The sequence below is a fragment of the Lethenteron reissneri genome, unplaced genomic scaffold (genome assembly GCF_015708825.2).
Source record: "Lethenteron reissneri isolate LAM-NWPU_2019-01 unplaced genomic scaffold, ASM1570882v1 scaffold_1375, whole genome shotgun sequence".
NCBI classification, from domain to species: Eukaryota; Metazoa; Chordata; class Hyperoartia; order Petromyzontiformes; family Petromyzontidae; genus Lethenteron; species Lethenteron reissneri.
Window position 1 is genome coordinate 118000 of NW_026891086.1, and position 22878 is coordinate 140877.

Here is a 22878-nt window from a genome sequence, read left to right on the forward strand (position 1 = left end):
GATACTCGGATGCAGAGTACAATCTCGGGTTCATCAATTATTCCCACACGACACACAATTGTGATGTGTCGCCGCTGCTACTGCTGCTGCTGCTACTGTCGGGGTCGCTAGCCCCCGAGATCCCTCCCTCGATGATGCTTACGGCCGGGCTAACCTCATCAATCGCCCCCCCGCTGCTGAGCGAACCGCTGCTAGGTTCCTCACCCATGGTGTGGGAGCCGTCGCCCGAGGATTCCCCTCCCCCGCGGGTCCGCGTAGTAGGCATGGTTGGATACCGCGTAGTATTATGTCCCCCTTTACGCTACCACGATACCTCCCTTTCCTAATCGCGTACCTGCGACCCACACGGAGCGAACGTACGCACACACACACACACCGCTCCGTGCACTCCAACTCCACACTGACTACTCGCGTTATGATCGTGCACCTGTATCACACACGGAGTGAACACACGCGACACCTACTCTCGCACCGCTCTGCGCAGCGCTCCCCCGAGGCGAGCCGCAGCACTACAGAACCACTGCGTACACACGCTCACCCACGCGCTCACACTGCACGACAAGATCACGCGAGACCACGCTTCGCTATTAATGATTTATTATCCGCTACCTGGAACTAGATGTTAAATCAGTGAGTCGACGAGGCTGGCCTACGCTGATACCTCTATACCTATTCCCCATTTATCTGCTATGATTCTAATTCACCTTCTTACTCACTGTTAAGTGTCCACGGCGGTCCGCTGATCCTTGTGCTAACCGCGTGCCTCGGTGCGTTCGCACGGACGTCCGGGTCGCTGGCTCGAGCTGCGTCTGGTCGCCTGGCGCTGGAGTAAGAGAGCGATTTCCCCTCTGCGCTCCTCTATTTATCCTCCCTACCTCAAAGGGGATGCTGCGCTGAACAATGGGCTCGCGCACCTCGAGCCCGCGCACGGCGGTTCCGGGCGCTTTTGATCTGCTAATCAGTGAGCGGCGTTGGCGGCGTACATCCTAATTAATCCCTTACCCTTCCTAACAATGGGGCCTGCGCACTCAAGCGTAATTATCCCAACCCTCCATGACTATGCGCAACAGCTCCTGCGGTCCCGCTATTCATGCTGTCCCGTCCCTCCCCTGCTTGCCCCGTCGACCCGTGGGGGTGTGTGTGGGGGGAAATGCGCCTCAACCGCGGTGGCCGAATGCCCCATGCCGCGACCACACCATATTAAGGCTGGTCGCAGCGCCGCGGCGCAACGTAGCACGGGGGAGGTCGTCCAATTCCCTGATCGCCGGAAACCGTGAGAGTTAACCCCGATAAGGGTTTTTCGGATAAAAACCGGTCGGCCAGGTGACCTCCCCTCGGAGCTCTATGGGGGGGGGGGGGGAAATGCGTGCGGGTGTGTTCGTGTGAGGTGAGGTGAGGGGGACGCGGGGTTGGCTCCGTTGCTTGGTGGTGGCGAGGTCGGGGATTTGGGCGCCTGCCGAACGGCTTCATGGCGGCGGCATCACACTACTACTGCTGCTACTACTGCTGCTGCTGCTGCTCGAACAGGTGCGGAGCCTGTCTGTGTTTGGTGTGGAGCTTGAAATCTTCATAGAGGAATACGCGGGAAGCAAGGGGCGCATGCCACCGCGAAAACACCGAAAGAAGAATTCTCTCTACATCGCCACCATTGAGAAAGCCCACAGCCTGGTCAACGCCCTTCTAGAGGAGGGGCGCATGAAGGAGATTGGCCTGATCGTTGTGGATGAGGTATGCGGCATTCATTATTTAATTACAGAGAATAATTGGCATCCTGCAAATGTCATTACAAATGTTACGTATTAATGTTCATCATCGTCATAATCAGCCGTCGTGAATCTACTTCTGGATGAGGGCATCCCCAAGCCTCCGCCATCTTGCACAGGCCCACAATGCAACAGTCCACCCAGCAGCAGCAGCACACGAGCTGTGACAGTCAGTGCAATGTAGTGTTGAGTCTCATTTGCAGCGACGTACTAATGGTTTGATAATTGTTTTTTTACCCTTCTATCTGGCAACAAAACTGACACATTTTTACGAGGCGTCATGTTTGCATAGACCACAATACCTGCAGTCATAATACAAACAAAAAACATAACTCTGATAATGATATGCACTGTCCTTGAAGTTGATTGGTCCACACCCAAGACAGCTTTCCTTAGAGCCTTTTGGCGTCATCTGGTCCAACCCATGTGAGACTAGGCTCTAAGGAAAGCTGTCTCGGGTGTGGACCAATCAACTTCAAGGACCATGTGAGACTAGGCTCTAAGGAAAGCTGTCTCGGGTGTGGGCCAATCAACTTCAAGGACAGTGCATACATTATCAGAGTTGTGTTTTTTGTTTGCATTCCGACCGCAGGTATTGTGGTCTATGCAAACATGGCTCCTCGTAAAAAAAGTGTCAGTTTTGTTGCCAGATAGAAGGGTAAAAAACCAATTATCATGTTTTACTGGCAAATGAGGTCCCAATGGTGTACTAATGGTTTGTTGCGTGGTCTGTAGCTGCACATGTTGGGCGAAGGTGGCAGCCGTGGGGCCACCCTGGAGCAGACGCTGGCCAAGGTTCAGTATGCGTCAAGTACGTTTGTTCTCACCCTGCAGTTATCATACATTACTGCGGGTTTCCAGTCGTCGTTGTGGTGATTCAGTTCCATCTGTGATTCAGTGTGGTGTTGCATTCGCTTGATTCTATTGCAGAAACAACTCAGGTCATCGGTATGAGTGCCACTCTGAGCAACATCAAGGACTTGCAAAAATTCCTGAATGCGGAGTTGTACACTAACGATTTTCGACCGGTAGGAATCACATTCATCTTCTTGGTTCTTTCGGTAAAGTCACGTAGAAGGGAAGTAATAAAATAATAAAAATAAAACAATAAAATAATTCTCACGACGTTTCGGCCACAACGCAAGCAGCCGTTTTTTTTTTTGTCAAGACGCTCTTCACCCCTCCATCCCAGCTTAAATAGTCGCCCCAAGCCTGGGGTGTGTCATTCAGACTCTGTCTTCTCGACAGACCTGTTCTACACCTGAGGACGGCCGCTTGCGTTGTGGCCGAAACGTCGTGAGAATTATTTTAAAATGTTTTATTTTTATTATTTTATTATTTCCATCCTACGTGACTTTACCGAAAGAACCAAGAAGATGAATCCCTGCAGTCACGAAAGCTTTACATCGAAAAGAATCACATTCTTATTATTATTATTATTGAAAGTTTAATTTTCATAAAAATGTTGCGCAACTGATGTGTGAAAGATACACGTCTTCAACCTCTTACAAAAGTCTACATGGCTGCCGTGATCCTCACAGGTCCAGTTAAGAGAGTACATTAAGCTTGGAGACTCTATCTACGAGGTAAACAACAAGGCTCGGTGTCCAGAAGAAAGCTTCAGTTTTATCCGACTGCTCAGTCACAAGGTGAGTGCACAGACATCAATGGAAATAAAATAGGCACACAAGCTTTTGAACAGCTTTCAAGTTTAAATAACCTGTGAAATATATATCTGGACAGATGGATAGAGGAAGCAGACATTGCTTCTTCTTCTTGGTTCTTTCGGTAAAGTCAAGTCGAAGGGAAGTAATAAAATAGTAAAAATAAAACATTATACAATAATTCTCACGACGTTTCGGCCACAACGCAAGCAGCCGTCCTCAGGTGAAGACCAGGTCTGTCGGGGAGACAGCGTCTGACCTGGTTTTCACCTGAGGACGGCTGCTTGCGTTGTGGCCGAAACGTCGTGAGAATTATTTTATTATGTTTTATTTTTATTATTTTATACTTCCCTTCTACGTGATGACTTTACCGAAAGAACCAAGAAGAAGAATCCCTGCAGTCACGAAAGCTTTAAATCGAAAGAGACATTGCTTGTTGATTTTGTTATTGATACTCTCCACAATGACGTGATTGATTATTTTCTGAAATGCACAGTTACGTCTATTGACATTTCACGATGGGCTACATGTGATGGTTGTCAAAGCTTGTTCAAGAACGAGCCACTTTGCCATTCGCCTAGGTAGGTCCCTGCGGGCCACACGGTAGCAAAGCTCTCTTCCTACGCTACAGGAATTTTGCTGGAGCAGCCAGACCTGATGACGGACGCTTGTGTAGCCTTCGAAACGTCGTGATTTAATGTAGCTGTAGTAGTAGGTTTTTACCCTTTTAAACTGGTACAAAACTGACACCTTTATACAAGGCATCATGTTTGCAATAACCACAACACAAGTAGTCAAAAAAGCAAACAAAAATAAGCAAAAATAAGCAACTTTGATAATGATAATAATATGCACTGTCATCAGAGTTGCTTATTTTTGTTTGCATTTTTGACTACTTGTGTTGTGGTTATTGCAAACATGATGCCTTGTATAAAGGTGTCAGTTTTGTACCAGTTTAAAGGGTAAAAGCCTACTACTATATTTTGCCACTGGTAAAAGAGAGGTCTCATAGTGTTAATGTAGTTGTTTTCACTTTTTTTATTTTTTACCCTTACCCCACGTGACTTTACCAGAAAAACCAGAGAGTTTGGTAGCAGAGCGTTCGCATTCCCCGGTTCTCACCGGCCAGTTATCACCACGACGCACTCCGTACGTGGCCCAAGGCGGTCGGCTGGTCACATGCCCCTGTGCTACGTCGTGGCTGCTGTGTGTGCTGCGGCGACAGTACTCAAGCGCAATGCTGAAGACGGACCCAGACCACATCGTGGCTCTGGTCACGGAAGTCATCCCCGCTCACTCCTGTCTCGTCTTCTGCCCCACGAAGAAGAACTGCGAGAATGTGGCAGAGATGATCTGCAAGTACCTGGCAAAGTACGTGTACCTCTACATTGCAGTCGTACATCTTGCAAGAGTTACTCCTTGATGTCACATTAGAAGGCAGTTGTTCGATGTATTTACGTCGGTGTGTCAAATATCTTTAACGTGCACAATTGAGTTTTGAGAGTTGCTTGAATACAATCTATACTTTCAATACCAAATGCAAAAAAAGCATCGTGTTGTTTAAACTGGAAATTCCTGAAGGCTCTTGTGCATTTCTTAAAAATTTTTACACCGATCTGTGCAGATTTTTTTTGGTATTTTCCTCAAGGGAAAGTGACCTTGCAGGGGGCAGTCCGAATTCATTCCTGAGACCCGTTCGCAAGTCTAATGGTTCATTACGAGCGGAACACAATAATGCGCTTATTTAAATGCCCATCAGGTCAGTGTTGTGAAGTGTGTTACAGTTCAACAATAAGGAAAGCATTGTTAAACTCATAATGAATAAGAAATACTGTACTTTTACACTTGGTACTGTAAAAAGTACTGTATTGTAAATAAAACTAAAAATAAAGTAACACAAACAGAAAAAACACTTTTTTTATTTTCATTTACCTTGAGTCCTAGGTCGTAGTCGTAAGGGGGGCAATGAGACCCCGGGGTCCCGAATAAACAGAAGTCAAAATCGTAATTAACAAATTATATTTTTGGCGACTCTCTCCCACCGCGCACATCAACGCAGCGACCCACCAGAAATCATTCTTCTCGTTCTTCACCGAGCACCCGTCAGTTGCCAAAGTTGCCGTAGTCATAAATACAACTTTGATTAGAGGAATAGATTGCCGTGTCGTTCGTCTTCAACAGACACAACGTGACGTCGCAACGCAGTTTGTGCGAGAGCCGGGGGCTTATGGGACCCCGGGGTCCCGCCATAAGGTTTAATTGCGCGCACACGCACACGCACACACACGCACACACACACGCACACACACGCACACACACACGCACACACACGCACACACACACGCACACACACACGCACACACACACACGCACACACACACACGCGCACACGCGCACACACGCACACACACACGCGCGCACACACACGCACGCACACGCACACACACGCACGCACACACACACACACGCACACACGTGCACACAAAGACAAAAGTCCCCCACATAGCCTTAACAGACTGTAGGAGCAAGTGCTGTTAGCGAGAAGTACTTTTGTAGACCGTTATGGCGCACGCGGGGGTGTGTGGCCAAAACCACGTCCGACCACCTTTGTCTCCCCAGTGGCGATGTTGACACACGGAGCCACTACAGGTGTTGGCTGTGGGCAAGAAAGGGTTTTATTCGCCACGACAGTTTGCACAGACAAGGAATGTACTATGGCAGGAAGGTGCATACATTCAACATGTAGGAATCTTAAAACTTAAATAAGTGGTATACAGTCTAACTATACTAAAATAACAAAGTCTAACTAATACTAAGGGGCTAAAGTATGTAAAATTTTGAATAAGTATACAATATAAGATGTACAATCTTAAAATACAAATAGGGTGACCTGTTGTAAATATGGCAAGGTGTAATTTTGTAGATGAAATGTTAAAGTGTAAAGTTCATTTTAAGCCCTTGGCCTTGCTGAAGAGGTCAACAGCGGATGGGAAGAAACTGTGTTTATGACGTGAGGTTTGGTCCTGATGGACCGCAGCCTTCTGCCGGAGGGGAGTAGCTGGTACAGAGAGTGTCCAGGGTGCGAGGAATCGGCCACAATCTTCCTCGCTCGCCACGATCACACTTTCCAACTCGCACGCGCAAACGCTCACTCCCAGCGCGAGAACGACCCGTCACATCTCGGTGAGGACCCGTACCCGTACACGGCCGCACCAGGGTCGCAAATGGGTACCCGTACCTGTACCCGGCCGCACCAGGGTCGCAAATGGGTACCCGTACCCGGCCGGTTCCGGGTACCCGTTCCCTACCCGTACCCTACCCGAAATGAGTGACAAACGGTGACTCACCAGTGACTCACGGCCTACCTGTACCCGGCCGCACCAGGGTTGCAAATGGGTACCCTACCCGTACCCGGCTGCACCAGGGTCGCAAACGGCTACCCGTACCCGGCCGGGTACGGGTAGCCGGGTATCGGGCAGGGTACGGGTATCGGGTACCCGGTTGCGACCTCTGGCCCCCACCCAGCAGCACATTGACAAACGGACTTCACAGCAGACGTCGACAGCGGCTGTCGACGTCGCCGCCTGGAGCGGAGAAAGCGCTCGCAGGTGACAACACCAGCGGCACCACCGCCCCCTTTCCGGCGCGTTCTGACCGCCCGCAGGACGTTCCTGCGTCACCGCGTGCAGGAGAAACGCGCGCTGCTCGCCGAGCTGCGGGCCGACGGGGAGCTGTGTCCCGTGCTGCGGCACACGGTCCCCTACGGCCTGGCCTACCACCACGGCGGCCTCACGGGCGAGGAGCGCCGCCTCATCGAGGAGGCCTACTTTGGCGGCACGCTCTGCCTGCTGGCGTGCACCTCCACGCTGGCGGCCGGCGTCAATCTACCGGCACGCAGGTTCGCCACCTCGGTCGTCGGTGCATTGCGGTGTCGGCCGCACCTCCGATTAGCACGGCTGGCTACGTACGGCGCGAAAGAAGTTGAGCGCGTGTGTACATAACCGCCGTGAAGTTAGCCATCAATCATGTTGTGAGTTGGGGGAGTGTTTTGGCATCGGCACGCCAGAGACGTTTAAAACGTGTAAATGAAAGATGTGCGCCTTCAATTTTAGATACTCATTCGCCACGCAGAAGCCATTGGCATAGCGCGGTAAAAAGTACGCGGTCACCTTGCACAAAGTCTCCGATGATTTTTAAGGTGGTACCACGTGTTGTTTGGCATGATGTTCTTGAAGAAGCTGTCAACACGTAGGGCGACATGTCGGACGTCGTGCCAAACGACAAGCGGCACGACCCGAAAGCACATCGGAGTGCTATGCGTCACAACCACGCTCGAATGTTTTTCTTGTTCGTCGATAACTTGTGGATCGTCTCCTGTGCCTCCTGCCCCAACGCACGCACCTGCCTTCAGGGTGATCCTCCGCTCCCCCTACATCGGCAATTCCTTCCTAAGCCGAAGCCAGTACAAGCAGATGGTGGGCCGTGCCGGGCGGGCGGGGATAGACGCGTCGGGAGAGAGCATCACCATCGTCAACAGCAGGGACAAGCCCAAGGTGTAGCGGCTGTTCTGCTGCCATGCTCCCAATGTTAGAATTAGCTGAAGGACGTCCCATTCAAAAGTTGAGCGTCTTGTTAAAATGATCACACCGGCCTACAGACCTTGTTCTTGTGTAGCGGAAGTGTGCTCTTTGTAATCGATTTCTCTGTCACCATTGGAACCTCCTTTGCCAGTCGCAAAATATGATTTAAAAAATTTACCCTTTTATCTGGCAACAAAACTGACACCTTTTTTACAAGGAGTCATGTTTGCATTGACCACAATACCTGCGGTCGGAATGCTAACAAAAACACAACTCTGATAATGTACGCACTGTCCTTGAAGTTGATTGGCCCACACCTGAGACAGCTTTCCTTAGAGCCTAGTCTCACATGGTGTTGGACCAGATGACGCCAAAATGCGCACAACTCAAAGACAACGCACCATCAGAGTATGAGAGCTCGGGGTGAAGCATTTACACCATTGGAACCTCATTTGCCAGAAGAAAAAATATGATTTTTCTGCGTTTTTCTACTTGTAGGTGGTGACGCTACTTGTGGGTGGACCATTTGAAGTTTGCCAGAGTAGCCTGGCACATGCAGATGGAAAAGGAGTTCAAAGCCTACTCCTGTCACTCATTGGCTTGAAGGTCAGTTTCTGTTCTGCTTATAACGTAAATTACGCACGAAATGAACTGCAGTGACGTTTCCATGGAAATGTTACGCAGCAACCAGGAGACAAGTCTGTTTAATAATACTCGGCACCTGTTTGTGTGTTTTTGGAGCCGATGTTTACCGTTTACAAACTGCTGGGGCAACAGATGCATGCATTTGACACGATACATTTGATATGAAACGGTTCGTGGTAGTTACATACTCAGAGTTTAAATAGATCATGCTTCATAATCAACGTTGTTGGGTTTAGATCGCCGCGTTATTTATAAATGTGTCGTAACCCTCCACCACCCGACACGGCCAATCAGTAAAAAAGTGTCACGTTGACAAAAGACAAAATAGTTCACTGCTTTAGCCCACCGGTGTGTTGAAGCGTGAAACCACAACATTTACAATTTGAGTAGCACGACGTTTCGCTGGTAATTGCATCCAGCATCATCATCGGGCAATTCGCCAGAATGGTGAGGCTCTGCTGTGTCTCCTGATCTTATATAGAGCAGCAGCAGCAGCAGAGTGATGTCATCATTAAGTCATCAACTCATCAGATCATGCTTGTTTGAGTGAACCCCAGGCTTGGATCGTCTTTTTAAGCTGGGTTGCAAATTATTTTGTCAAGGCGCTCTTCCACCTCCAACCCAGCTTAAATATATGCTAAACTCCTCTTGATATGCAAATTATTTTGTCAAGGCGCTCTTCCCCCCCTCCAACCCAGCTTAAAAACACGCTCCAAGCCTGGGGTTGTCATTCAGACTCTGTCTTCTCGACAGACCTGTTCCTCACCTGAAGACGGCTGCTTGCGTTGTGGCCGAAACGTCGTGAGAATTATTTTATTATGTTTTATTTTTCTTATTTTATTACTTCCCTTCTACGTGATGACTTTACCGAAAGAACCAAGAAGAAGACATTTATTGGTTTAGTAAAAATAAATGGTGCATATATATGTGTGTATCCCTTGCGATTTGAAACATTGTCACGATTTGGAGCAGTGATTCAAGAAGAAATATTTGTTTAACAATGTGGTGAGTTGTAATGCCAATAGAGGCTACAGAGTTCACGCAAATACATATTTCATGTATTCCTAGACGCACGATCAAGTGTGTAAGATGAGCGCAATGATGCATTTTTCTTGATGAATCCGAACCGCTACTCGCGTAATCATTTGCGTTGCTTGTTGACGATCGAACAAATATTACGAATTCTAGATTTGAAGCTTTCGTGACTTCAAGGATTCATACCCTTAGTTCTTTCGGTAAAGTCACCGTGTAGGTAAAAAATTAAATGAAAATGAATAAAAATAAAACGTGAATTTTAATTTCATTTTTTACCTACGTGACTTTTACCGAAAGAACTAAGGGTATGAAATATTACGAATTGACAAACCGCATTTACAACCCTTTGCTGGTAACAGATCGCAACGGACATCGACGCTATCCATCGCTTTTTGGAGACCACCCTGTTTGGGGTGCAGCAGCAGCAGCAGGAGGGTGGTGGGATGAAGAAAGTCAGGGATCTGTGCCGGCACTGCCTGCAGCAGCTGCAGCAGGCGGGCCTGGTGAGGCTCTGCAGGAGGTCCGAGGGAGACGCTGCTGCACCCTCTGAGCAGCTGCTGGAGGTTACCAAGCTTGGTCAAGCCACATACAAGGGTAGTAATATTCGTCTTCTTGCTTCTTTCGGTGAAGTCACATAGAAGGGAAATAATAAAATAAGAAAAATATAACATAAAATAATATAATAATTTATTTTATTATGTTTTATTTTTCTTATTTTCGGTAAAGTCACGTAGAAGGGAAATTATAAAATAATAAAAATAAACATTGTAAAATAATAGAATATAATATATTTTATTATGTTTTAGACTGCAGGGATTCATCTTCTTGGTTCCTTCGGTAAAGTCACCTAGAAGGGAAAAAAAAATAAAACTTAATAAAATAATATAATAAAATATTTAATGTTTTATTTTTTATTTTATTATTTCCCTTCTACGTGGCTTTACCGAAAAATTATAAAATAACAATGTATTTTATAATGTTTTATTTATTTTATTATTTCCCTTCTACGTGACTTTACCAAAAGAACCAAGAATATGAATCCCTGCAGTCACGAAAGCTTTAAATTGAAATCTACAAGGTAGATGTTTTTTTTGCGAAGCTAAATCTCACTTTTAAGGCAAGCCTGACATTTACTTTCAAAGTGACGCTGTAGTCGGCTTCGTGCACGAGCGCACGTGCACGAGCGCACGTGCACGAGCGCACGTGCACGAGCGCACGTGCACGCACGCAGTGTTCTAATGTCGTGTTTGTCTCGCAGGATCCGTCGATTTGGCTTTTTGTACCGTGCTGTACCGAGATCTAAAAGCGGGCGTTGAAGGCTTGGTGCTGAATAACTACCTGCACCTCATCTACCTGGCGACGCCGTACGACTTGGTCTCTCAGTGCAGACCGGACTGGAACACGTACATGCGACAGGTGTGGACACATTGCATCACGATATGTAACAACAATACATATAATCGGCTTATTTAAATGTTGAATTATAGATAACGCTCTGATTTGTGAAAGTGATAGCTTCTTTTAAGATTGTTATAAGGGTATTGAGATTGGTGGGCTATGTGTAGAAGCTTTAAAATTATCTTAATATATCACTATTATTTGAAATGGGTTATTCTGTATTTGAAAATGCTACATTCATTGTATTAAATGATACCCTTAATTCTAGATTTGAAGCTTTCGTGACTGCAAGGATTCATATTCTTAGGTTTTTTCGGTAAAGTCACCAGGTAGGTAAAAAATTTAAATTCATAAAAGTTAAATAAGATAAAAATAAAATATGAATTTTACTTTTTTACCTACGTGACTTTACCCAAAAAATCTAAGAATATGATGCCCTTAATGAATGCTAAGCTGTTAAAAAAATGCACAGGACATGTGTTTGTTTGTTTTGTAGTTTAATCAGCTGGATGTGACGGAACAGAAAGTGGCCACGGTCATTGGTGTTCCAGAGAGCTTCATCGCCAGGAAAGTAGCCGGACAAAGCACAAGACAGGTGCCTAGGTTTTTAAGCCAAAGATTTTAATGGTTTTGATGTTCTTATTACCTGTGCCTACTTTACAATGTCAGAGATTTACACCATTGGAACCTCCTTTGCCAGTAGCAAAATATGATATTTTGCTTCCCCCGAGCTCTCATACTCTGATGGTGCATTGTCTTTGAGTTGTGCGCCTTTTGGCATCATCTGGTCCAACACCATGTGAGACTAGGCTCTAAGGAAAGCTGTCTCGGGTGTGGACCAATCAACTTCAAGGACAGTGCATACATTATCAGAGTTATGTGTTTTGTTTGCATTTTGACCGCAAGTGTTGTGGTTAATGCAAACATGATCCCTTGTATAAAGGAGTCAGTTTTGTCGTCAGATAGAAGGATAAAAAACAATTATCAATGCCAATGAAGTAGTGATATCTGGCATGAAGCTGTTGTACAGTGCCGCGTATTGTTTACAGCAGAGACGTGAACACCTCGTTAGATAACCTGTCGTAAAAGTATAAGAAAGGCATACAAGTTAAAATCATGCCATGGTTTTTAAATTAATACGAAACGTCGTGGAATCGTTTGTTTTGCCTTTGGGTGTGTGACAGAAAGCGGTGGACGAGCGAGTAGTGAACAGATTCTACCTGGCCTTGGTCCTCTACGCCTTGTACAAACAGACATCGGTGTGGAAAGTCGCCTCCAAGTTTGGCCAAAATCGTGGCTTCATTCAAAACCTGGTGGGATCTGCAGCAGCCTTTGCCTCCTGCATCATGCATTTTTGCCAGGTAAAGTGTCCGCATCACTGGACACAGTGGCATCTTAAGAGCCCATTGATATGAATCGTGTTCATCCGGTTATGATTGTGAACTGACCACCTGCAGTCTTTGTCTTTACCCTGAAGGAACTAGACGAGTTCTGGGCATACCAACTCCTGTTTGCTGATCTCCCACAAAAAGCTCTCCTACTGTGTCAAGTCAGAATTGATTCCACTCATGCAGGTGGCTGGAGTGAAGGAGGTATGGACATGCTGCCACCACATCAGTCACACAGCGACACGTTCATCCAGTGACAATATTCAGATGTTTAAATGTTCGTTTTCTTCAAGTCCAGAGCCCGCCAACTGTACAAAGTTGGCTTGAAGTCCCTGGCAATGCTGGCCAACGCTGAGCCCAAGGATCTGGTGCAACAGATTGAGTTCCTGCCACTCAGAAAGGCCAAGCAGATCGTTTTCTCTGCCAAAGTAACCCTCCAACCTCCCACCCAGCCCCACCCTCCCCACCCTCCCCACCCAGCCCCTCCCCACCCAACCCCTCCACACCCTCCCCACCCAGCCCCACCCCCCACCCAGCCCCACCCTCCCCACTAAGCCCCTCCCCACCCTCCCCACTCAGCCCATCCACACCCTCCCCTCCCCACCCTCCCCACCCAGCCCCTCCCCACCCTCCCCTCCCCACCCAGCCTCTCCCCACCCAGCCCCACCCTCCCCACCCAGCCCCTCCCCACCTTCCCCTTCCCACCCAGCCCCACCCATTTTTGGATGCACTTCGGACGGACGGACGGTCAGACGGACGGACACAATAATCCCCTGTGGGCTGGTGGAACCAGGTGGTTCCTGCCGGTACCAAGATTCTGATTTTGAGCCCCACCTGCGTTTTCTCTTTGCCAGCTCTTGCTGACGGACAGAGCTGAAGCGTTGCGAGAAGAAGCTGCAGAGCTGCTGGCCGTGCCCGCTCTCCCTCTCGCACTCACGTGACGACTTTGTTGAACTGCAGCAGGTTTTTGCTTTTTTAAACGCTGAATTTTAACGGTGTAGATCGTGTTCTAGATTTGAAGCTTTCGCGACTGCAATGATTCATACTCTTAGGTTTTTTCGGTAAAGTCACGTAGGTAAAAAATTTAAATGAATAAAAGTAAAATAAAATAAAAATAAAATAAAAATCAAACTCCCAAATCCTCAGATGATATACGGCCAATTTCCTCCAACAATGTGCTCGCCACACTTACACTTCCCATCGTGGTGCCTTGCGACAGACGCGTGTTTGTATGCTTGGACTCCTTTCGCATCGTATGTATCCAAGCGCGCTAATCGGAGGTACGGAGAAATGTTTCAGATGCGTGTCTTGATGTCCAGAGAAACATGTTGAGACAAATGGAGAGGAAAAAATGGTTGAGTTGCACAGACCAGGTTTTGCTATGATCTTCTGAGTACTGGAGTGTATGTTTTTTTTATGATTTAATATTTACAAATGCAAAATTCTGCAATGTAGACACATATCGTTTTTAGGGTAAAATGGAAACTCTTATTCGCTGTTATTTTCACCGATTATTGGAGTGGTTTGTCCTGATATTCATATTTTGTTGTGGATTAATGTCGCTGCGTGGCTAAAATCCGCGATTACCATTGATGGGTAATTTTGAGTGCCGCATTTACAGGTGAGGTCCCGCCCATCACCGCAACGTATCGGGAGTTCTGTACCTACTGAAGTAGCAGTCAGGTTCAACTTAAATAAAATATAAAAACACGAAATCTATATCTTTTTTAGTGTTACTTGTACAACTGAAAATGAAAAAATGCACAAAACTTGTTTTTCCTAAGTATGCTGAACAATTTGTTCAGATGCTTAAGCTTCACGACATCAGCACTTGCAGCAGGTCATTTGTAATTCAAGAAAAATCCGTCAAACATTTTTTTGCAAATGGCATACGAAGTGCAAACCTAATGGCGAAGATAAGCAGCTGCATTGTCTACTGAGAGTGATCACAATGTCTAAGTAAAAATTCCCAATTATTTCCAATGGGACATGATCCAAACTGCAATGTGTAAAACCTTTGGTGCCACTGCAAAACATGCCGTACCACAACATTTGGGCATTTTAAGAATGAACGCTTGTCTCAAATTCTGAAGACGTTTAAAGTAACTGCATTTGAATATTTTGAAAACCCTATATTACATGCATACAGTACACACAGTAGAACACCATCAGTACAATTAAAGGTATTCAATTTGTAAAACTTAAATGGTGTAATGAAAAATGATAAAAGTTGCTCCTGTGTACAAAGAGTATTTCAGTTGTTTTGTTGCAAAAGAAGGCCAACATGAGAATTAGCTAGAAGAGGGAGGAAATAAATCTTTTGAAAATTGTTTACAAAAAGCAAATGAACACAATGTCTAAATGAAAAAGTAGGTGTTTCCGCCTCACCAACAGAGCACAGATCATCACAAACAAGAATAACCAAATAATGTCCAGATTTACACTTTTTAGAGCTGTCAAATGATTACAGATTTCAATTTTTCAAAAAACCTCATCAGTTGCATACAAGATAAACAAAAAACATGCAACCAAATATTTAATAACGATGCAGAAAAACCTTCTACAAGTGGGTAACCGGGGCAGGAATTGCACAAACTCATGCTGTATTGCAAACACCAGCACCTCTAACAGACCTTTGTATTTTGTAATAATAAAATGTAAACTTGCACAACGGCCCATTGGGGCTACTGTGGCCTAAATCATGAATACAAAGTTTCGGTTTTAGCTCCATTTAGCCAAATATCTGCCAGTGACATACGTACACGCTGTGTTACAGACACCCCCACAGTTAACAGTTTGAATTAAAAGCAAAACACAGTACTAACCACTCCGCCTCCACATTACCATAATGGCTATTCTAGTAAACTATAAGCTCCGTAAAAATATGTCTATTCTTCAGATTAAACAGTCATGCATTTCTTACAGTGGACGCAGAAGATATACTGGTGCAAACAATAATAGATACATTCCTGCATCTAGTAGAGTACTGCCAACATGATAGTTTCCACAAAGATAAATGATGTGAAGTGCTTCAGTGAAAGCCGTGTAAATGATCAATAGCAGAAACAATTTTAAAACAAATTCTAGTTGCCATTATAATAGAAGCAAAATACACCAATTACTTGACAACCTCCAGCCAGAAGGCCAGAAATGTGGAGAAAATGAAGGAAATTGACAGGTCAAGCAAGAACTGGTAAATGGGAAGTTGACAAATCGGTCGTGATGCTCATTGTGGTGCATCTGGAAGCACGTAGAGGCTCCCCTCCCCACCCAGCCCCACCCCCCACACAGCCCCACCCAGCCCATCCCCTCCCCACCCAGCCCATCCCCTCTCCACCCAGCCCCACCCCTCCCACCCCCCACACAGCCCCACCCTCCCCACCCAGCCCATCCCCTCTCCACCCAGCCCGACCCCTCCCAATTTTGGATGCACGACGGACGGACGGACACAATAATCCCCTGTGGGCTGGTGGAACCAGGTGGTTCCTGCCAGTAATATCAGCATTGTTTGGGGACTCCTGGAATAGCAACGAAATTTCGCAGAACAAATGCGATGCAGTACAGCAAGTCCTCAACTTGCGCCGCTCCTATAGAAGCCGTTTCACTATAACGTCCCCAAACGAACTGGGGGACGTAATTAGATTTAAAATGCATTTGATTCATAAAGTTGTTTTGAACATTTAACGTCAAGAACGCCATCGTTCGGGACAGCGCACGTGACGACACGGCTCCCCCTAGTGGCCGCTAAAGCCACAGGTGACAACATCGCCGCCCACGCGATACTGAATGCAATCGATACTGAATACTGAATGCAATTGTACAGAAATGCATGCTAATGCACGATTTTTTATGAAACATTTTCAAATGCCTTATTAAAGCAGTTGATGTTATCCTCTTGGTTCTTTCGGTAAAGTCACGTAGAAGGAAAATAATAAAAATAAAACAATAAAATAATTATTTTATAAAAATAATTATTTTCTTCTTGGTTCTTTCGGTAAAGTCACGTAGAAGGTAAATAATAAAATAATAAAAATACAACATTTAATAATTCTCACGACGTTGCGTTGTGGCCGAAACGTCGTGAGAATTATTTTATGTTTTATTTTTATTATTTTATTATTTTCCTTCTACGTGATGACTTTACCGAAAGAACCAAGAAGATGAATCCCTGCAGTCACAAAAGCTTTAAATCAGTTGACGTTACACAACATGGAAATACATTATTTTGAACTCAAAAGCACGTAATAGAAAGAAAAACACCTCAACAATTCCTTGCTGTGGGTAAACCGTGTTGCTGGTTGCGTACACACACACAAGCACACAGTTCCATCTTAGTAACAACAATACAAATATGCTGATAAATACTCTGTTTCTTTCGCTAAAGCCACATAGGTATAAAAAAATTAACCCGTAAAAACAAAGTTTTTCACTATAAATCCTTTATATGCGTGGCATCGGTTTTATTTTATTATTCATTTCTGTTTTTCTTGAGTAAGAGTTTCATTTTTATCACATTGGTATTTTAAATTAAATATGAAAAAAAAAATTCCTAAAAAGTTGAAAATTTTGGAAAAAAAATTTCACGAAAATAAATTGTCACGCACAACGAGTCTGTGTGCAAAATGTCAGCTCGATTGGATCACGGGAAGTGGGTTAAAAAAACGACCGAAAGATTTGCACGGTCGTAAGCGCGCAAGCAAGCAAGCAAGTGAACTTAATAAAAAGGATTTAATAAACAAAACTAAATCACGACGTTTCGATTGCAACACAATCATCATCATCATCATCAGGTGGGAAAACCACAGCGAGAACATTGTTTTGCTACCTACGTGACTTTACCAAAAGAACCAAAGAGTACGGATCGCTGCAGTGACGTCGACGTCAACTCCAGATCGCTGACAACCAAATCGTCCGTCGTGCCAGGCCGCCATGTTGGCTGGCTGGGTGGGCAGCACGCGCCACGGGCGGACAGAGCCCTGATTGGCTGAGAGCCGCGCGTGCGTCACGCCTCCCTCCCATTGGCTGCTGCTGCTGCTGCCGGTCAACTCACCCGCCCACGTGGTCAGAACGTGACCTCAGAAACAGCTGCGACGTTCGTTTCAACGCCCCAGGCCTCTCCTCTCATCTCTCTCTCGTTTGCCTTCCTTACGACACTTTGCTTGATATTGTTTGTGTTGCTCTACACCAACTGCTGCTGCTGCAGGTTCGACGGCGGCTGGTGAATCCCGTAGCGGGTACGTGGCCAAACACGCGTCTCCTCCTCCCTGTGCTACTCAGCGCTCACGCTCTTGACAGACAACTTGATCTCGTCCACATGTCTTAGCCACTCGGCGTTGTTGGATATGAACATGATGAGTGATATTACTAACTTTTTTAAAACACACGCTTTAATGAAATGTACCCTGCTGTTTGTAGATTTGAAGCTTTCGTGACTGCAATGATTCATATTCTTAGGTTTTTTCGGTAAAGTCACGTAGAAGGGAAATAATTAAAAAAAGTAAAACATAATAAAATAATATAATATCTTTTAATGTTTCATTTTTATTATTTTATTATTTTTATTAATAATATAACAATATTTTTTTATGTTTTATTTTTATTCTTTTATTATTTTCATTAATAATATAATAGAATATATTTTAATGTTTTATTTTTATTATTTTATTATTTTTCTTCTACGTCACTTTACCGAAAGAACCAAGAAGATGTACCCTACTATTTCTAGATTTGAAGCTTTCGTGACTGCAATGATTCATATTCTTAGGTTTTTTCGGTAAAGTCACGTAGAAGGGAAATAATAAAATAAATAAAACAAAACAAATAATATATTATTTTTATGTTTTATTTTTATTAATACTATATATTTTTTTATTATGTTTAATTTTATTATTTATTATTTTCCTTCTACGTGACTTTACCGAAAGAACCAAGAAGATGTACCCTACTATTTCTAGATTTGAAGCTTTCTTGACTGCAAGGATTCATATTCTTAGGTTTTTTTGCTAAAGTCACGTAGGTAAAAAAAATTAAAATTAATAAAAGTAAAATAAAATAAAATAAAAATCACGACGTTTCGGAGGCAACACAAGCTTCCGTCTTCAGGTGGAACCGTCACAGCCCGCTTACCGTATCAAGTAACTTATTTTACTTTTATAAATTGTAATGTTTTACCTACGTGACTTTACCGAAAAATCCTATGTACCGTACGAGTAATGGAAGAACTCCAGCAAGTGGCCCCGAGGCTTGCCGTGACGTCAGGGGCCGTGGTGACTTACAGCCAACGTGAGTTGAGCGTGGACAATTAGAGCCAAGGCGAAACACGACATCTAAAAATGACACTGGTCAACACACTTTGTCTGGCAATAAGATATCCATAGGTCTTAATGTAATTGTGGGGTGCTGATTCCAAATCTGGCATCAGTTTTTGTCTATCACGTCAGGTTTTTGAGATATCAAATATTGCATTTTCAATAAAAAATGCGGAAGAAAAATCTGAAATAAATGTGGATATCTACATAAAATGATATTGTAAACACACCATCCTAAAATACAGCGCCATATTTTAACACTAAAGCAGTCCCTGACTCGCAACAACTTGCAATCATAAGTGACAGAGGTAATTTGGGTAAAATCAATGAAATTGGGGTATGCCGATAGCATAGAAATGAGATGTGATAGAGCAAATCTGAGATCAGATTTGGAATCAGCACCCTGAAATTAGAATGTTGTATTGTTGTTGACCAGTGTTACAGACAGAATTTATTTTTCATCAATGTTCAGCGTTTGTGTTCCATGACGCAAGATTGTAAATGTTGTGGCTTGGCTCTCCAACACATATACGACACTATACACTACAGTATACTACAGTATACACTACTATACACTACACAAAAACACACTATACATATACACTGCTACTACATACACTACACTATACACTGCTATACACTTACACTATACACTACACTATAATACACTACACTACTATACACTACACTATATACTACACTATACACTACATTATACACTACTATACACTACACATAAACACTACTATACACTTACACTATACACTCACTATTACACTACACTATACACTATACACTGCTACACTACACTATACACTACTATACACTACACTATACACTACTATACACTACACTATACACTACTATACACTACATTATACACTACTATACACTACACATGTTCACTACTATACACTACACTATTCACTACTATACACTTACACTATACACTGCTGCAAAGGTCCAGGCCAGAAAAAACATTGTTGTAGTTGTTGACCAGTGTTATAAACACTTGATGTTTGTGTCCTAGTAACGAGGCGGCTTGCACTAAAGTATGTCAAACACTTCGCCGCATTTCACCGTAGCACTCTATTCATTGATGGCCGTCGAGCGCGTCATCTCAAGCAACTTGACAAGGCCAAGATTACATCTCCATCTATATAAAAGGCAAAGTTGTGATTGTGTGTGTTTGTTCAAAATGTTTAGCGTACTTCCCGACATGCAACAAACTTGAAATTTGCCATGTGGGTACTTTCCAAACTGGACACCGTGCACAAATTATAAAAATACACTTTTTTGGGGGGTTGGAGCTCAATAATGCAGTTATTTTTTGCACGGCAAGTGAGTTGTGATGTCAAATCCGCGCATGTGGAAGCGTAACGCAATGTAGTGTAGCGGTTAGCTGCGCCGCGCTACGAAACCGGCGACCCGAGTTCGATTCCCGCTCACGGCCACCGCCGGTGATGATTATTTTAACCGCTCCTGGGCCTCCCCTAGGTCGACTCAGCCTCAAACGAGTAACTGGCGTGGTGTGTGAACATCGCCACTGGGGGGACAAAGGCGGCCGGGCGTGGTTCATCCAAGCCCCCGGGCGAAACCGGGTAGTACAGCTAGTCTCGCTATTGATTATGCATCGTCAATTTTTCCATTTTCCCGTCACAATTTCATTTACACAACTGAAAATATCCGAATAAAAAAATCACAACGAATAGTTCTTCCCCCTCCCATCACCTGCTTCCCCACGTCGTCGTTTTCAAATCCTTGATATTAAGTTCACTTGCTTGCTTGCTTAGGACCGTGCAAATCTTTCGGTCGTTTTTTAACCCACTTCCCGTGATCCAATCGAGATGACATTTTGCACACAGACTCGTTGTGCGTGACAATTAATGTTCGTGACATTTTTTTCCCAAAATTTTGTTTTTACGGGTTATACTTGTTATCAAGCGTTGCCTTATTCCTGCTCGACCCTCTCCCCCCTTCGTCTCCCCGCAATTCCGACTCCTCGGCCGGCGCCGTCCACGCACACAGCTCGTGCCCCCGGCTCGCCCCGACCCGGACAAATGGATCCTCTCGGCGCCGCCCTCGTCTGCCTGTGCTGCGCCGTCACCGCCGCCGCCTCCGCCCGCCGCTCGCCGCCGGCGCCCCCGCGCTACTCGGTCCGCGAAGAGGAGCCGCCGGGCACGCTGGTGGGGAACCTGGCCCGCGACCTGGGCCTCACCGCCGAGCAATTCCGCGCTCGCCGATTCCGAGCGCTGCGGGGCACCAACGGCTCCGACTACCTCGCCGTGAGCGCCGACGGTCGGCGATGTGCGGGTGAGCCGGCGCCTCGACCGCGAGGCCGCGTGCCGCCGGGCGAGCGCCGCTGGCTCGGGCTGCTCCCTGCTGCTCGGCGCCGTCCTGGAGCGGCCCGCCGAGCTGGTGCGCGTCGTCGTCGACGTGCTGGACGTCAACGACCACGCGCCGTGCTTCCCGGCCGAGAGCGCCCTCCTCGAGGTCGCCGAGAGCGCCGCGGTCGGCACGCGCTTCGCGCTGGACGGCGCCCGCGACCCCGACGCCGGCGCCAACGCGCTGCGGGGCTACGCCATGGAGCCCGACGACGGCGCCTTCGCCCTGGAGACGCGCGACGGCGGCGGCGGCGCTTTGTCGCCCGTGCTGGTGGTGCGCCGCGCCCTGGACCGCGAGCGCCGGGCCACGCACGAGTACGTGCTCACCGCGCTGGACGGGGGCCGCCCGCCGCTCAGCGGCACGGTCCTGCTCACCGTGCGCCTCCTCGACGCCAACGACAACGCGCCCTGCCTTCGAGCGGCCCGTGTACCGGGCGCTGGTGCCCGAGGACGCGCCGGCGGGCACGCTGGTCGCGCGGCTCCACGCGTCGGACCCGGACGAGGGCGCCAACGGGGAGGTGGAGTACGCGGCGATGCTGGGGGCGCGCGAGACGGCGCGCGACCTCTTCGCGGTGGACTCGCGCTCGGGCCTAGTCACCCTCGTGGGGGCCCTGGACCACGAGGAGGCCGACTCCCACGAGATGCACGTGCGGGCGCGCGACCGGGGACCCGACTCCGTCCCCGCTTACGCCACGGTGCTGGTGCGCGTCCTGGACGTGAACGACAACGCGCCCGTCGTGCGGCTGCTCGGCCCGACCGGGCGACTCCGCGGCCGCCGTCGTCGGCGTGTCCCGGGGGGCGTCGCCCGGCCACGTCGTGGCCTTCGTCCGCATCCGGGACCGAGACTCGGGCGCCAACGGGCGCGTGACCTGCACGCTCGAGGGCGCGTCGGCCGCGGGGCCCGGCGTGGCGCCGCCGTTCGCGCTCCGCGCCTGGGACGGGGGGGCGAGGTGTACGCGCTGGCGACGGCGACGCGGCTGGACCGCGGGGCGACCGCCACCGCCGAGTACAACCTGACGGTGGTGGCGCGGGACGACGGAGCGCCGCCGCTCGTGTCGGTCAAGACGTTGACGGTGCGCGTCACGGACGCGCGCCCCGAGGGCCGGCTCCTGGACGACGGCGACAACGGGGACGACGGTGGGGACGGGGACAACGGCTTCGCGACGCCGTTCGTCGCGGTCATGGCGCTGGCCGCGGCATCGTGCGTCCTGAACGTGGCTGCGGTGGCGGTGGTGCTGCGCTGCAAGCGGGAGAACAAGGAGCTACGCACCTACCGCTGCGGCGCGGCCGCCCGGGCCAGGACGCCGGCGCGTGACGAGCCGGGGGCGGCCGCCCGCTCCGGCGGCGAGGCGGCATCCGCCACCGCGCCCAACGCCTACGAGGACAAGTCCTTCCTGCCCTCGGAGGCGGCGGGCGCGGCAAACGCCGGCGCTTGGCAAGCCCCCGCGTCGCCACCCTCTGCGCCGTGTGCCTGGCCGGCACGACCTCACACAGGTAGGTGATGCGCCGACGCAAGACGGCCCCCTTTTGAAAATGACCGCACGGGCCCGGGGAGGCCCGCCAAGCACTCCCCGCTGAACTTTCACTGCCGCGGCAATAACTTAAGAAATCTTGAGAATCAATCATCCGTCACGAATCGTCATCCGCCCCCCTACGCACAATGCAGCGTGCGCGGGGAGGGGGGAATGACGTGTTTTTTTCCACGCATATCTC

At 47.4% G+C, this 22878-nt stretch overlaps 1 protein-coding gene and 1 pseudogene across 1 annotated transcript; both read left to right on the top strand.

The window, feature by feature from the left end:
- The first annotated feature begins 1499 nt into the window (after positions 1-1499).
- On the top strand, positions 1500-14120 carry LOC133362118 (helicase POLQ-like; annotated as a pseudogene).
- A 6721-nt stretch (positions 14121-20841) lies between these two features.
- LOC133362119 (protocadherin-19-like) lies at positions 20842-22600 on the top strand (the record flags this gene model as incomplete). Its single annotated transcript, XM_061581076.1, is given in 5 exon segments — positions 20842-21081; positions 21083-21571; positions 21573-21911; positions 21913-22098; positions 22101-22600. Coding segments are annotated over 5 exon segments (1754 nt in total), but the record flags the coding sequence as incomplete, so codon positions are not given.
- Positions 22601-22878: the final 278 nt, after the last annotated feature.